Genomic DNA, 17,634 nt, shown 5'->3' with positions numbered 1-17,634 from the left:
CGAACCTGCAATTAGTTCCACAGTCAGACATAGGGACATTGTTGAGTTGTCTTTGGTTGCCCCTCCTCTCAAGTGTTTATAAGTGGAAAAAGAGAAGTTCTACTCACTTGAAGACTGAAACTTCACATGGAAAAAAGAACCAACATGGATGCTGCTGACGACATCGCCGTCATTGGGATCGGATGCAACTTCCCGGGAGGTACACTGCCCCACAAATAATACATTTTGTTTGCCTTATAAGAAACAATTTCAAATTACCATCTCTCGAATGACTTGGCAAGTGATACTTTTTTTTTTTTTTTTTTATTCCTTGGATCATACAATTTGGATCAAATAAATCCTTCCATAGAGAAGAATTATATATAACTATAGTATAATTACATATAGTATAAGAAGTGGAAGCTCTCTTGCTGGATATAGAAATATTTAAAAACAATTTGAAGTATTTACAATAATAACATTTAGGTTGAGTTCGTCTGACGTCCCTGTGGCTTTTAGGTGAAGGCTTGGATAATTTTTGGAGGGTTCTATCAGAGGGCAAAAATTGTGTTGTGGATATTCCAGCTGAGAGGTTTGACAAAGATTCCTGGTATGAACTTGATGGCAGCAAACCTGGAAAGACGCAAACCACCAAAGCTGCTTTCATAGATGGGTAAGCGGAAGAATTCAGATTGTCAGTTGCAATATTAATAGCATTTATTTACCATTATGCCCTCCTGGGAGTTTAAAATCAGGGGATGTTTGAGAATAATTGTCAATATTCGCACATGTCCTGAATGTTGATAGTCACCTAAATGTTGAACAGAGGCTGAGATCTACCGGAGTCAAATTCCTTGTTTGGCATGCCCAAACATGGCCAATAAACTTCTTAAATCTTGAATTTTCAACCTTTCAAAAGATCCGTCATATTTACAACTTCCATTCTCGATATAAATTCAATATAAATGACTAATATAAATTTGTAGCGGTCTGTGTTTTTGTTATGCATGCAGTTCATGATGTAAGACGGTGCTCATTTCAGGTTCAACGAGTTTGACCCCAAATTTTTTGGAATTCCTGAGGCAGAGGCGGATGTCATGGACCCTCAGCAGAAACTGCTCCTTCAATGCACCTTCAGGGCCTTGGAGGATGCCAGCATCCCCATGGAGCGCATCAGTGGAAGCACAACTGGAGTTTATATTGGTGACCACATCAAGTAGTATTTATGACGCCCAAATAAATAGATATAATATGTCACAAAAGTGACGACACTTGCTGCTATGTAAAATAGTCACTGTACTGTTAATTTACTTTCCCTTAAAAAAAACTGACACACAGCTCTTAATATGTAATATTGAAGTAAAATACAAGAGTACACTACCAGCAGAGCTGACTGCGTTGCAGGTCTAATGAACCGAGACTATGAGATGCTGCGAAGTAATAACCCCGCCTCCATAAATCACTACAACGCCACGGGGACGGCCATGAGTCTGGCAGCCAACAGGATCTCCTTTGTCTTCAATCTCACCGGGCCATCCTTTGCCGTGGACAGTGCATGCTCCTCCTCCCTGGTGGCTCTACACGTAGCTTGTCAGGCGATAAGACAAGGTAAACTGTAAATATTCTCAGGATACTTTTTCAGGCATCTGTACTGTAGGATTAGTTTTTGTTTTTGAGGCTTACCTTCAATCAAGTACTCCTTTTCCTCTCTGACCAGGGGACTGTGAGATGGCACTGTGTGGAGGGGTCAACTGCATTTTGGAGCCTCGAGTGTTTGTGGCCCTCAGCAAAGCCAGGATGATTTCGCCTGAAGGCACCAGCAAGCCCTTCTCCAGCCGAGCAGATGGCTACGGCAGAGGCGAGGGCTGCGGTGTCGTTCTTCTCAAGCCACTCAAAAATGTGAGTTTTGAAACCAATTCTTGGAATTTCTTGATTTGTGTCTGGTGGATGTCAACCGAGGTTGTGGGAATTGTTTTTGATTTCTGCCAAGGAGAGTCCAGTTGTCTCCACTCATCTCTTAATCTAGATGCGACAAAATCTATCAAAGAGTTTTTAGAATTGTGTAATTTACAGGCATTACAAGACGGCAACAAAATCTGGGGTATCATTGCCAAAACATCTGTCAACCAAGATGGAAATTCGGTGTCACCAATCACCAAGCCGTCCTTGCATCAACAAGAGGCACTGCTACGACAAATATACTCCGAGAGTGACCTCGCCAATGTCCAGTACATCGAGGCCCATGGAACTGGAACCCCCGTTGGAGATTTGGCAGAGGCAACAAGCATCTCAAACGTGGTTGCCAAATCTAGAGACGGTGGTGCAGACACTCTATGGATCGGCTCTGTGAAGGGAAATATCGGACACACAGAATCAGCGGCCGGGGTAGCCGGACTCATCAAGGTGCTCCTCATGATGAAGCACCAGACCATCGTTCCATCTGTTTTCTACTCCCAAGACTGTTCCAGCATAAATGCTGAAGTCATGAGAATTAGTATTCCAACAAAAGCTGAAAGGTGGGGAACGAATGGATTGTGTCAACGGGTGGCTGGCATTAACAGCTTTGGGTTTGGAGGCACAAATACACATGTAATTGTAAGAGAGTATAAACAGACTGCAAATGTCGCACATATCCCAAAAGATGCTCCCAGGATTTTTGTGACATCAGCAGCCTCTGAGGAATCCTTGATCCGATCACTCGCTGATATCCACAGACAGCTTCACGCCGGCCAAGCAGCTGACGCGCAGGCACTATCCTTTACTTCTGCTTGTGGGCGGAGCCACACAAAGCACAGATATCGCAGGGCTTTTGTCTTCTCATCCCTCTCAGATTTACAGGATCAGCTTCTGTCTTCATTGAAAGCAAAGGAGGCCTTGACATTGTCAAACACTGAGGTAGTGTTTGTGTTCAGTGGAAACGGTGTTGCCTTCAAAGGCATGTGCAGGCAGCTCTTTAGCACCCTTCCTTATTTCAAAGACAAGGTGCAGGAGGTGGAGGTCCTCTTTCAGAAGAAGAACCAACACATTAGAATCAGTCAGTGGCTTTCGGAAGAGTGGGACACGGTTGGCCTGAGCCAGCCAGATGTTGTCCAGCCTTTGCTTTTTGCTATTCAGGTTGCCATAGCAGCTCTCATGAAGCACTGGGGCATCAAACCTGACACAGTGCTGGGACACTCCTTAGGCGAAGTCGCTGCCGCTCACTGCTCTGGTTTGTTGTCTCTCGAAGATGCTGTCAAAGTGGTCTACCACCGCAGTGTGCTTCAAAGTAGGGCTATCTATGGAAAGATGCTTGTGGTGGGCAACATACTTTTAGAAAAAGTGCTCATAGCTCTTGAGGACTTCTCACAAAATATTTGCGTGGCTGCCTTCAACAGCCCGCAGTCTTGCACTTTATCAGGAGATGAAGATGCGGTAAATGTCCTCCATGAGAAACTCAACAGGATGTACGCTGATGAGGATATCTTTCTTCATATCTTAGATGTTCCAGCAGCTTACCACAGTCATCTCATGGATCCTATCCTTGAAGGCATTCAGAGTCATCTGGCTTGCCTGGCTGTCAACGACATACAATGCAAGCTATTTTCTACTGTGACAGGAGCCAAGTATGTGTATGGTGACTTTGGAAACGGAAGCTACTGGGCAAAGAACATCAGGCAACCAGTTTTGTTTGAGCAAACACTGCGGGCTGTCGAAAGAGATAAACAGTCAAGAAGAAACATGGTCTTTGTGGAGATTGGACCTCGCAGGGCTCTTCAAAGGCACATCCACGAAACACTTGGAAAAGACATTATTGTTCTCTCTGTTCGACCGCATAAAGAATATGAAACCATCTTGTCAACAGTGGGGAAACTATTTGAACTGGGTGTCAACGTGCACTGGCAGGACCTCTACCAAGGTTATAAAGCACCACCCACAGCGTTCCCAGTCTATCAGTTTGACAACACACGGAAAGAGGTCTACTTTGAGGATGTCAGACAAGGAAACGTTTTGTCTTCTTCTTCTTCATCACATCCGCTGTTGTCCCAAATAAAGAAGAACAACAAAGAGTTCGTATGCAATCTCACGACGGAGACCGTGCCATATCTCTGGGAGCACAAGCATAACGGCATTGCCATCGTCCCCGGCGCCTTCTACGTGGAGCTGGCTTTCGCTTCTGTGGTGGCCTATCTGAAGCCGAGGAGGCCCATCTCCTTTATCGAGCTCAGTGTGACGTTTCACAATCTGCTTAGCACGAACAATCACCAGTTGAAAGTGAGGTTTGAAGATACTGATGGTGTCTTTACAATAAGCTCCTCTGCTGACACTCACACCTCTGGTACATTCAGATGCGCGGATGGACCAGCTGTGTTGGAGGAACCAAGTATTTGTCTGGAGGGAATCTTTAAAAGGTGCACTTTGACTGTAACGGCTATAGAGTTTTACGCCATTCTTTCTAGAGCAGGATTTGATTATGGATTTGTTTTCAAACAGCTGAACAATGTTCATTTTGGTGATGAGTTTAAAGAGGCTGTGACAGCAATCCACGTTCAAAAAGAACTCTTGAATCATCTTCACGACTACTTCATGCATCCTGTGCTGTTGGACTATTTCTTGCAAATGACTGCTGTCGCAGCCATGAGGCGTCTCTCAGTCAAGCAAGGATTCCCCTCGGCTATTGGCAAGATTGTCATTTCAGGACCACCACAAGAGGAGATGTTTATTTACATGCGTGCAACGGAAGAGAAGCCAGACTTCCTGAAATTGTGCGGTTGCTTTACTACCAAAGATGGGAAAGTACTGGTGGAACTTCAGGAGGTACAGATAACATTTTTGGGTGGTTGTTTGCCTGCTCTGCATTCTGTGTTTTACCACAATGAAATCATTCCCATCACAAACAAGATAAATTGTGATAAGAAGATAAAGGCAATAGTTTTTGCAGACAAGCTCGGCATAGCTAAAGCACTCAAGCCATACTTGCATCCGGAGTCATCTTCCGTGGAGGACAGAAATCACTGGACACCAGGCCAGCTCCAAGACGTTGTTCTCGGCAAAAACTTGACAGATTTTCTCTTCATTTGGGCCGTAGAAGATCTCAGCCACTTACCATCTGGTAGAACGCTGGACCGCCTGGTGGCCTGCTGTGAGTCATTCCAACAAATTGTTTTAACTTTGAAGGAGAGCCAACAATCTTGCACTGTCCGTGTTATAACCTACAGGTCCACAGAGAGGATTGTAGACTGTGTGAGTTCTGGTTTTGCGCTGTCTGGTATGATGAGGGCTTGTGCGGCAGAGGTACCGGGTGTCTGTTTTCAACTCATTGACCTGATGTCGCTAACCAGAACGGACATTGAATCTTTAGTTGGTGTCATTAACTCTTGCAAACAATCCGAAGTCATTGTTGGTCAAGGACAGGTGTCGACGACAAAGATAACACGTACGCTCATGGAGGAGAGAGTTTTATTTAAGGGTAACATACCATCAGTGAAAGATTTTGTCCTACAGACCAGTCATCCTTACAGACTGGAAGGCTTGACTGCTAGCCCCATTGACACAAATGACGGCACAGTTGCGGATAAATCAGTCGAGGTTCAACTACTAAATGTGTGTGTCCATTCAGCGGATTACTTCCCTGTGACACTTTCACACTTGCATTTTGGAAAGACATTGTATTGGAACAATCGCACGACACACAACCACACACTGTTGGCTCTCGACTTTAGCGGCATCGTGACAGCCGTCGGGAAAGACGTTTGCAGCCTAAAAGTTGGCGACCGCATTGCCGCAAGTTACCCATCTACAACAGCAACGAGAGTCGTTATTCCCGAGTCTGTGTGTTACGACACCGAGAAACTTCCATTCCTGGAAGAATGTCCAAGCATGTCCTTCTTCATCCTGGCGTGGGAGCTCCTGCAGCGGATGCTTCCCACTGTGACACGGCAACAGCAGAAAAAGATGGCCATCGTCACTCCAGACTTAGCCTCTGCGTTGATGAAAGTTCTAGCGTTGACAGCAAACCGATCCGGCTGGAATGTGTCCTGTTTGCCCCATTTGCCAAAGCAAGGTACAAGTCGTGATCCGTGCCAAGCCTTTGTCTTCCTGCCCCCATATGACAACTCTTGGCAAGAATTAAGAGAAAACGACGGCCATGAGCGACATGCTGTTTTTGTATGCGGAACGCACCAGTCATCCTCATGCTGGACAAACAGCTTTGCGTTCAAGAGTGACTTCCTTCGTGTGCATGTTCTCCATGTCCCTCGTGTCCTTCAAAGAGTTTATCTCAAAGCACAAGGAGGAGCCATCTTTAGGTGGCTCATGATGCTCGGCTTTGATCGAGCATCTCTGCCTGTCAAAAGGGATACATTTCAAATCTCAAGCGCAGGAGAAGCTCAGGCTGACGAGTCGTACTTTGCCGCCAAGACAGTGCGCCAAGTGGTTTTAGATTTGACAGCACCTAACTGCCAAGTGTCAGACATTCCATTTCTGGGCAAACCCAGACAACTTTTTCAAAAACACTCTACTTATATCGTAACGGGAGGCCTCACCGGTTTGGGTTTTGAAACTGTGAAGTTCATTGCCAGCAATGGCGGCGGGTGTATCGTGACACTGTCCAGACGCATGCCAACGCATGAAATGCAGTCTGAACTGGATCTCATCCAGAAGAGGTACAACATCACCATCATGACTTTCCAGTGTGATGTTTCAATGTTGCAACAAGTAGTGGAAGCCATCTCAAAGATTGAGCAGAGATTGAGTAGTTGTCCCATCAAAGGAGTTTTTCACAGCGCTGCCGTGCTCCACGATGCACCCATAGAAAATCTCAATGCATCTCTCCTGCAGAAGGTTCTGCAGCCCAAAGTGAGTGGCGCCCTGAATCTCCACAATGCCACCCTCCACAAGAAGCTTGACTTCTTTGTGTGCTACTCCTCCATCTCGTCGCTTCTTGGTAACCAGTCGCAGTCCAACTACGCAGCAGCCAATTCTTTCCTTGACACCTTTTGTCTTTACCGGAGGAACCTCGGTCTGGCCGGACAGTCCATTAACTGGGGTCCTCTGAACCTTGGCCTTCTGTTAAAAAAAAAGCACGTCCAAAAGCACCTAGAGAGCAAAGGGATGCTGGTCATGGACGTGGGAGAGATTCATGAAGCTCTCGCCAAAGTCCTTCTCACCAACAGACCTCAGCAGCTCGTGTGCAAGTTCAACTTGAAAAACGCCTCACTCGGGAAACGACTATCAACCTTAGTGGACGCAGAACTAAAAGACAACAGGACCATTGAGCAGCCAGTTCACCAATCGTCTCCCTCACGTAAAAATGTGAAAACTATCATCGGCGACGTTAGCAACCTTGGTGAGGACGAGCTGGATGATAACGCCACGCTGGGTGCGCTGGGCGTCGACTCGATGTTGGCCATGACACTTCAGAATAAAATCTTTCAAGAGACAAGTGTAAATGTACCGTTGGTCAGGATACTGGACCCGAACACGACGGTGGCAACTTTGGAAAGTTTTGTGATAAATAATAATATCATGTGATTGATGTAGATGACATGTCCTTTTATTGAGACAGCGCAGTCGACAACACACACAATACAGGAATGATGCTGAAAATTGTTTTCAATCTTGGACAGTGATCACTTTGTATTCCTTGCAGCTCTAACTGACTGTACCAACAAAATATTTATCTTTCAGAGAAAAATAAATCCAATAATATGACAGTGTGATCGTATCTTGTTTTAACTATAAAAAACAATCAAGTCGCCCACTTTTACCAACAGGTACTACAAGAACCAAAGAACACATTGGTGTACAGCTGGTGTATATATCATTTAGTGCAATAATAAAATATATATAAATGACATCTATTTGATTTTTTTTAAACCAAATTCTTGTTTTTCTAATCATGAAGGCTTAAAAACCACTTCCCTTAATAACCATTAATGTCGACCGCACGTTACCGCGAACCTGCGCTAAATAGGTGAAAAATAACAACATAAGAAATAAAAGACAGCAGAAGTGACTGTTACAATACAGTATGACAGAAATGATGGTAAATGTCACACTCAGTCCTGGATGGACAGCAAACCAGGCTTTACTCATCATTTCAACATGGAAAAGGTTTCAATTGAAAAAACGGCAATTGAAAGACCACAAAAATCAGGCAGGTTGCATGTGCCACACCGTGTGCCGCTTGCTCACTCCCGTCATAATTTAATAAAGTACGTTTCACACCGTTACATATACTTAGTTTAATAATCCTCATAAAGCGATAAGAAAGATCACCTTCGGAACATAGGATCGATGAACAGCTTTAAAAACAAACACAAGGACATCTGTCTTATCTTCACATATCCTTGAGACAATGAGATAAACATAAACACAAAACAATCATAACATCTTTTCAAATGTCTTCTCCATAAAATGTTTACAAAAAAACGCCAGTCAGAAGACAATCGTGAAAATAATGCCAAGGAACTGACATGTAGGTTTTCATAAACGATCACGGCGGTACCATGACTTATTAGTACAAGTGCTTTATTTTTGTGTTAAAAGCAAAAAAAGAAAAGAAAAAACGGACTTCTGCGTGACCTTCAGAAACTCCGCCAGATGACAGCTGCATACCCCTCCTCGCAGTGAAACTTCAGGTGTCTTATTTGAGCTTGCATTGTCGTTTTTGTGTGGGTATTTTGCCAAATGTATTTGTTGAAACCACTGGTCCGAAGGTAAGTGCTGGTCTCTGGCATAGTCATAGCATTTCCATTTATTTCACTAGAAAAGGTTGATTAGATATTTCAATGTTGTGAGATGTGGGCATGGTCACAGATCGAATTATACTCCCAGCTGTTCGCAAATCAGTAGGGATCTTAAAATCTGACTGAAACAGTGCCAGCATCATCGCTTGAAAGAGCGTTTGGGACATTAGTTCCACCCTCGTGCGCTTCATTCAAAATGGCTACCAAAGTGGAGAGCGTGGCATTGGGATCCAAAAGTTTGACCAGTGGCACCTTCACACCTCGGTCCTGGTAGATGAGGTTTTGCAGCGTCATGGCCTGCAAGGAGTCTGTGCCGAGAGATGAAAGCAGCGTATCGTCCGTCAGTTGGCTCACGTCCACGCCAATGGTTTTGCAAAGCAGGGAGAGCACATAATCTCTGGGTGGCACCTCCTCTGTGTTCTTGCTTTGAGAATTCAACTCTCTAGACTTTTGGAGGGCTTGCTCCACCAGCGCCGACAGCCGCATGGTCAGGGCGACATTCTGTGAGAGGATGTTGAAGCGGATGTTCCGAAAGTGGAAACGGCAAATAGCCTGTTGGGGTCGGTTTATCAGCAAGCATTGTTCCAGGCTTTTATGGATCTCAGCCACCATCAGCACCATCATCCCTTTGGTCTCCAGGAAGCGATGGATCAGTTCTTTGTTTAAGAGGAGTCCCAGGTTCAGAGCTCCCCAGTTGATGGACTGCGCCACCAGGCCGAGCTTGCGCCTGTACTGACAGAATAAATCCAAAAATGAGTTTGCTGCCGCGTAGTTTGTTTGTGAGGCGTTTCCCAAAAAGGATGATATGGAGGAGTAACAAACAAAGTAATCGAGCTGGCACTTGAGTGTTGCCTTGTGCAAGTTGAGCACACCATTGACTTTTGGCTTGAGAACTTCCTCATATATGGACATGTCAAGGGACTCGATGAGAGCATCGTGCAAGACGACTGCACTGTGAAACACACCTCTGATTGAATAATCTTTGAACTTCAACTGGATCTCGCTGATAACCTGGTGCACTTGCTCAGACACGGCAATGTCACATTGCATGGGGACAATGTTGTTCCCACACTGCTTCTCTATGTTTTGGATCTCTCGCTGCACTTCGGGTGAGGGCTTGCTCCTGGAGAGAGTGATGACAACCTCGCCACCCTTTTGTGAAATGAACTTGACTGTTTCAAAGCCCAGCCCAGTCAGACCACCTGCTATAATGTACACTGATCTTTTTCGGAAAAGCTTCTTTTTTGAGCACAGAAGTGGAATGTTTGAAGTCGCGCCGGTCTGACATTTTTCCAGTGCCACAACAGCCAGCTTTTTTGCATGGAAGTACGACTCGGACATCTCTGAGGGAAGGTTTTGGATCTTCTCAGATGTGATACTCTGAAAGGTGACGCTTTCAAGGGAAAACTTCTTGTTTAAGTTAAAGGACTTAAGCCAGTGATAAACACGTAGCCTTCGAGCACCCAAGGATCCTTTTTGCAAAATAGCCGCAAGGTCAACTCTTTGCACGTGTACACTTTCTTTTACACTCTGGAGCTCATCCTGGTCAAGCAAGTCTTGTGTCTGGGATCCTCGAACAAGGACAACATTCTTGACACCAGGAAAGTTGCAGACTTCTGCAATCAAACTTTTGCTGTATGGAGGCAGGACAATGAATGCATCAATTTGATTGGCTTCTTTGAAGATGCCTTGTTTTCCAATGCTCACGTCGTAACCAGACTTTTGAGAGGCGATTGTCAAAACCTTTACCAGAACGGAATCCGGAATAAGAGATATGATGGCGAGATGATGCTTGGCTTTTGGCAAGACCCGACATAGGATTTCCCTCGCCAGCACAAAGAAGGAGAGACAAGGTGTTGTTTGAAGGAAGGGGAGTTGTTTGGTTGTGTAACACACATCCTGTGGAACTCTGATCCTACTGGCTGCTACCACGGGGTAACAGGAAGCCACAGAATCTCCCACTTTTAATTTCCTGACATCCTTTCCAACCTTGGTAACAATTCCACTGAAGTCAAGCATGAGTAGCTTGTGGTTCTGTGAGGAGTGTTTGTTCCAGTACAGCGTCTGGCCAAACTTGACATGTGAGGCACTCACAGGGAAGTACTCTGATGAATGCACACAAACCTTAGTGGGCTGAATCTCAACTGACGTAGCACTCATTTGCTCCACATCAGCATGGACATGTACAGCACTCAAGCGACTCATTTTAAAAGCATCTGCAGTCTGAAGGATGCAAGGTTCAGATGTGTCAGAAGTAAAGGTGCGTTCATAATTGTCAGGCAGTTCAGGAGGGGTACGTGTGATGGAAGGTTTTAGAATCGCCCCATCTCTAATCACCAGTTCTGGGTACTTGCTGCAAGGGTAAGCTCGTAGGATCTCAGACAGAGCTGCAATGTCCTTCGCAGAGTTGGAGCTGATGTCAACTAACTGGAATGACATCTCAGCTATTTCTGCAGCAAGGGATCGTGTCATGCCTACAATAGCAAAGCCAGGATTGACGTGATCAACTGTAAACTCAGATGAGCAGTAGGTTACTGCCCGGATGGGGTTAGCGAAGTAGATTTCCTTGAGCTCCAGGACTACCTGGCGTAATATTTCACAGCAACCTGCTAGATTCTCCAGGACATCGTCAGGCGTGAAGGAGTTTAGGTTTTCTTTGCCCCACAAAAACAAGACCTCATCAAAGTTGTCCTTTAAGTCTATGTTGAGATTTGCTAAAAGATATGGAAATCCATGGTTCAAGATATCTTTTGCATGTGTAAATGGAATATAGTGAGAGCGCGAGTCTAAGTGGGGTTGTAGGGCTTTTGCGATCCCCATATTGTCAGAGAAGACTAAGGCCTTGGGAGGTGGATCATTTGTGATCCCCTCGGGGATGACACTAAACTCATTATGGTAGAAGTATTCCTCAACCACATGAGAGTCACTACCAAGGTACTTGATCAACACATGCTTAACCTCAACCAAGGTCCTTCCATGTTGATCAGCAAAGCATCCGCAGACCTCAAAATGGTTTGTACCAACATTGATTGCCCTCAAGTACACGATCATCTCATCTTGCAAAGGTTCTAACACTGTTAAACCTCCAATCTGGGCTGGAAATCCCGGTCTACCAGCAAAAATGTGCTCTACCGTGACTGGGAGGAGCTGCATGAGGAAGTCCAGCACAACTGGATGAACATAGTAGTCGTGCAACTGAGACCGTAGTGCCTGTGGAACTGTGATCATGGCAAAAGCCTCTTTCAGATCTTCCCCATAGTGTACATTGGCCTTATTGGTGAAGACGTCTCCATACTGGAAGCCTCCTTGGGCAAGGTAACTATAAAATTCCTGATAGGTCACTACAGATGTGCATCTTTTGTAGATGCTGCTGAGGTCAATGCGCTGCTCTTCAACTGGTCGTTCTTTCTTTTGGACAACCGTGCCTGATGCGTATGTGGCTGACGAGGAGAACACTGAGAAACTAGCTTCGTTCTCTTTATGCTCCAGCTGTACCTTCATCTCTAGGGGGCTTGGGGTTAAGACAAATGGGTTGTGAAAATTGACACTGAGCTGCAGTGAGTTGAGAGGGACTTTTGGTTTGGCGCAAGCCATAAATGCGGCTAAACCCAACTCAGCGTAGAAGGCCCCAGGAATGATGGGTACTTTGTTGTGCCTGTGCTCTTTCAGGAAGAAGGTGGAGTCAGACATCAAAGCGCATGTGTAAGTGTTGGTCTCATTGCCTGTGGCGCAGAGCACAGGGTGATTATTTGTTGTGTTCTTCTGAGCCGCTTTGATGATGACATCCCTGTCCGAAGAATCGAACTGGTATCTCGGGAAAGGCAGCGGTGGTGCCTCATAGCCTGCGTAAAAGGTGTTCCAGTCTATGTATACGCCGAGCTCAAAGAGCTTTGAAACGACAGACAAGAGTGTCTCGTGGTCTTTGTCTGGCTGCAGTGAGGCTACCACAGCTGTGTCATTGCCGAGAGTTTCCATGATGTTCCTCTGGAGGGCGCGCCGTGGACCTATTTCCACAAAGACTGTGCTTTTCTTTCCCTGACTGGCTGATCTAACTGCTTGCTCGAAAGCGACAGGCTCACGCACATTCCTTGCCCAATAATCACCTGAGCAAAAATCCCCCCTCTGTGCCTCCTCACCAGTCACAGTTGAGAATAATTGCACGTCAAGCTCGTTCTTCACCAAGGAGCCAATCTCCTCCCTGATTTTTGGCAGAATTGGATCCATCATGTGGCTGTGGTAAGCTGCGGGGACCTCCAGGATGCGGATGAAGAGGTTCTCACTGATGGCTGTGCTGCTCAGCTTTGCCTGAAGGCTCTGGATTGCATCTGCGTCTCCTGAAAGAGTGCAGGACTGCGGGCTGTTATAAGCAGCAAGACAAACTCTCCCTGAGTATTCAGGGAGAAGAGCTGTGACCTCTGAGACGGCCATGTTGCTGACCACCAGCATCTTCCCCCCAGCCACTTCACCTTGGAGAACGCTGCGGAAGTGGATGACTTTGAGGGCATCCTCAAGGGATAGGAGGCCAGAGCAGTGAGCCGCTGCCACCTCACCGACTGAGTGTCCCAGCATAGCATTAGCTTTGACACCCCAGTGCCCGAGCAAGGTGGCGACGCCCACTTGCAAAGCAAAGAGGAGAGGCTGGGCCACATCTGGAGCATTGTAGTCACCACGCTCGCTCTTGCTTTCAAGCGTATCCAGGATGTTGAGCCTGCTCAGCTGCTGGTAGACTCGCGAAATCTGCTCAATTTTGTCTCTGAAGACTGGCTCGTGTCGAAGAAGCTGCTTGCCCATGCCGTGGTAAGTGAGGCCGTTACCGCAGAAGACAAACACTAACTTTGGGTCTTGGAGTGAGAGGCTTGATGGATTTTTGTTCACGGCAGCCTGGAGCTTCTCTTTGAGGTCAGTTATGGATGAAACCACCGAGGCCCATCTGTATTTGTGTTTGAGGTGGCTCCTCCTGCATGCCGCCGTGTACAAAAGATGATTTAGGTCAATGTTGTCCTCCAGACGTGAAATGGTGTCTACTTGCATGAGGGTGAGAGACTTTGGTGAATTTGCCGACATCACAAAATATTTCATCTTTCTACTATCATTCTTGTTCATTCTATGCGACTGCTTGTGCTGGGTGACAATAGCGTGAGCGTTTGTACCCCCAAAGCCAAAATTGTTGATTCCCGCAACCCGTCCACCGCTCGCTTCCCACCTTTCCAACTCTTGAGGAACTTTCATGTTCAGGGCCTTGAAGTCTACACAGGCTGTCTCCTCAGAGAAGAAAACTGATGGAACAATGGACTCATGCTTCATCATAAGGAGCACCTTGATAAGTCCGGCCACTCCAGCGGCGGATTCTGTGTGTCCAATATTGCTCTTGACTGACCCAATCCGCAGAGTCTCTGCACTGGAAGCTCGAACTTTGGCGATGACGTTTGAGAGGCTCGTTGCCTCCGTCGGGTCCCCGACTGGTGTTCCGGTGCCGTGAGCCTCAATGTACTGGACATTGTTGAGATCGCGCTCGGAGTAGATCATCCGCAGAAGCTCCTCCTGCTGAATCATGGAAGGCTTAGTGATCGGTGATACGGAGTGTCCGTCTTGGTTGACGGCGGTCTTGCTGATGATGCCCCAGATGTTATCCTGGTCTTGTAAGGCCTGTCAAAGTACAGATAGAATATAATGAAACCAAAAGTGCCAGTGCCAGGACCACAATTATTTTTTTTTATGATGGGTAGTGAAAAGTAAATAGCAGAGGGTGGTATTAAGTCAGCAAGTTATCCATTTTCTGTAACTGTATCTGCCCTCCAATGGAAAATAGAGTCACCTTGGTCAATGGTTTGAGGAGAACCACACCACATCCTTCCCCTCTGCCATAACCGTTGCCTTTGTTTGAGAAAGGCTTGCTGGCTCCGTCCGGGGAAATCATATTGGCTTTGCTAAGGGCCACAAACACTCTAGGCTCAAAGATGCAGTTGACGCCACCGCACACTGCCATGTCGCAGTCCCCTGAGAAGACGGCACACAACCAAGGCCCTTTTAGAACCTTTTTTCTCAAGATCACCTCCGACAAATTGAAGCACCTTGTTTGATGGCCTGGCACGCCAGATGGAGCGCCACCAGGGAGGACGAGCAGGCGCAGTCGATGGCCAAGGATGGCCCGGTGAAGTCGAAGACGTATGACACTCTGTTGGCGGCGATGCTCATGGCCAACCCTGCCCCGGTCCAATGGTTGATGACGCTGGGATGGGCATGCGCCGCCGTGGTTTCGTAGTCTCTGTTCATAAGGCCTGCCGGGGAAAAAGCATTCATCTCCCATGCTCATAATACTTGGTAAACGAGGAAAGTGACTTTATACCAAAATACACTCCAGTTCTGGTCCCGCTGGCTTTTTCCATGGGAATGCCGGCATTCTCCAGAGCTCTGTAGACACACTGAAGCAGCTGTTTCTGCTGAGGGTCCATTTGTTCTACCTCACTGTCGCTGATGCCAAAGAACTTGTGGTCAAAATGGTTGAACCTGCAAACATTATGATCCAAACCCAATCAATAGTTGAATGAGCCACCAAATCGTTCTTATAGGGCAGTGGTTCTCAAACTTTTTACACCAGGTATCATCTCAGAAGTGATAGAGGAGCTCAAGTTTTTGTATACATTTTTTTATGAAATTTTTGTCAGCTGAAGTATGAGCCTTCGTGCCTCAGTGCAACAAAGTTTGGCAAACAATGCCGTAGAGTAGCATTGAGATGTTCTACCCGTCGATGAGGGCAGCGTTGGCTGTGTGGGACTTGCCCGCCTTGTTGTCGGGGTCATACCAGGTGGATAGATCGAATCGCTCTTTGGGAATCTGCACCAAACAATTCCGCCCACTCACCAGAACTTTCCAGAAATTTTCCAGACCCTCTCCTGTGTGCAAAAAAACCCACGCTCCTATCTTAGACTGACAACAGTTCTCAAACTGTAACTTTTTATCATGAGATTAATAGTGTTGTAAATCCTTACTGTAATTTAGTCACAACTTCATTTTTAATCACTAAAATGTATTTACAATTGTAAATGTGAAATTTCAAGAAATCCAACAATCAAAAATTAATTGAAATACGTTACCGCCTGGGAAGTTGCAGCCGATTCCCACCACGGCGATGGCGTCCTCAGCTCGCTCCATCCTCGTCGGACACAGCTGACGAACACAAACAAAATCGAGTCCTTAGTTCCTCTTCTTTGCAACTAGTCCCTTCCCGCCATCCTCAATCATCCAAACTAAACCTCAGCAGAAGTGAGCCAGCCTCTTTATAGGCGGCCCATCATCAAACATTCATGGTGGATTGTATAGGCGTGGCCATGGTGACCAAGAAGCACGCCTTTATGAAGTCTCACAACTGATTAGGAGCGGTTTAATGAGTAAATCAATATGTTATATAACAATGGGCTGCTGTTATTGAAGCTTATCAAAGATCACCGTTGTTAATCTCTTTGAATATCCCCAACACTTTTTTTTTTTCCATTTCAGTGGTTATGTTATATGGGCCTTCATTTGGGATCCAGCCAACTTGATCCACCTTTATCTACCTACCAAACAATTTTTTTAAGGCGGGCGTGGCTCAAACTGATAGCCTTTCAAAATAAAACAACAATTATAATTATACCGTCTCTTAAAGAGAGTTTTGTAATCACATACAGATAAAACCAAATTACAGTAAGACAATAAAAATGGAGGATCATAAAGCATCAACACGTGCCAAAGCACTAGTTTTACAAGAGAAAAATCTTTCTGAACACCAGACAAAAATTTCCCAAAAAGTAAGAATATGGAAATAATTAAACTGACCGTGGGTCTGTAATTTGTTTCATTAAACCCAAATTACCTTTTACCATTTTTATGTCATTTTTTTTTCAATTGCACATTTTACATTTTTAGATTTACATCTTTGATTTTCAGTTTCAAATATGTTTTTCCATGTGTTGGAATGTTGCTATTGAACTGCAAAACGGGACATAATCTGTCAAAATAGGTTTTGAAATATGAATTTGTCCCAGACATCAACTGTCAAGCTGGCAATCTGGCCCATATAAGTGTTTGGTAACATTTGATTTAGCTCCTGCTCCTCTACCTCCCCAAAAGGCACTGGGGGAGGTCCCTAGATGTTTTTGTTCAGCTGTCAATCGCTTGGTTGATACCCCAAGGCCACATAAAAAAAAAATAATTTGAAACTCAAAAAGATCAAATTTGAAAATGAAAAATAAAAGATTTGAAAATATAAAACTGAGAAAAAAATAAAACATTAAATTTCAAAATATCAATGAAATTGAAAATTAATAAATTAATCTAATATTAAATTAAAATGTCATTTATTCAAATTACCAAAGTGCACCAAAATTACATTTAACCTAAAAAAAACGTTTAATACAGTTATTTTTAATTTAAATATTGTTTTTCAAAAGTCAAGCTTTACACATAGATTGTCAGTTTTATTTTTTGAAGTCCAAATTTTTTTACCCCAATTTAACTCGAGTTTGAAGCAAATAGCAGTGAGTAGAAAGTGCGACACACTCTGCTCACTTTCGAATATTATTTTTCCACACTAGAAGGAAAAAAAAAACCTAACATCGCATTCAGTTCAGCAGAGCAACACAAAACAATCGCTAAGTCAGTTTCAAATTCGAGTTAGGGTAAAGTTAGGTTTTAAAAATGCAGCGTGTGGATGAAGCTTACTTCTCGGGTTGATGTCCTGTGCCTTCTTACTGAGACAAATGATAAATGCGTGTAGTGTTGAGGCGGCAGCATCATTTGGATGGTTTTTTTTTTTAAGTCCAAAATGTGCCCAAACCGGACTTGAAGATGGAATGAAATGAGCTCATGATTGGCAGATGGAACCAAATGAGGTCATAATTAGCTGATGGAATGAAATGAGCTCATGACAGGACAATTTGCCCGCTTACTT

At 45.0% G+C, this 17,634-nt stretch overlaps 2 protein-coding genes across 2 annotated transcripts; one reads left to right on the top strand and one right to left on the bottom strand.

The window, feature by feature from the left end:
• The first annotated feature begins 26 nt into the window (after positions 1-26).
• pks1 (polyketide synthase 1) lies at positions 27-7,514 on the top strand. The gene is made up of 6 exons (XM_049749070.2): positions 27-199; positions 499-652; positions 1,022-1,182; positions 1,384-1,587; positions 1,697-1,878; positions 2,053-7,514. Exons 1-6 carry the CDS (start codon positions 127-129, stop codon positions 7,486-7,488), a joined length of 6,210 nt encoding a protein of 2,069 aa, XP_049605027.1. The 5' UTR covers positions 27-126; the 3' UTR covers positions 7,489-7,514.
• On the bottom strand, positions 7,489-17,478 carry fasn2 (fatty acid synthase 2). The gene is made up of 7 exons (XM_049749064.1): positions 17,406-17,478; positions 15,800-15,872; positions 15,448-15,598; positions 15,052-15,212; positions 14,777-14,983; positions 14,521-14,702; positions 7,489-14,351 (listed from the first exon to the last, which is right to left on the bottom strand). The coding sequence occupies exons 1-7, from the start codon at positions 17,475-17,477 to the stop codon at positions 8,817-8,819; spliced, it is 6,381 nt and encodes a 2,126-aa protein (XP_049605021.1). The 5' UTR covers position 17,478; the 3' UTR covers positions 7,489-8,816.
• Positions 17,479-17,634: the final 156 nt, after the last annotated feature.

This window comes from Syngnathus scovelli, chromosome 18 (genome assembly GCF_024217435.2).
Source record: "Syngnathus scovelli strain Florida chromosome 18, RoL_Ssco_1.2, whole genome shotgun sequence".
Taxonomy (NCBI): domain Eukaryota; kingdom Metazoa; phylum Chordata; class Actinopteri; order Syngnathiformes; family Syngnathidae; genus Syngnathus; species Syngnathus scovelli.
The sequence above is the reverse complement of the archived record's forward strand: the minus strand, read 5'-3'. Positions and strand labels throughout refer to the sequence as shown.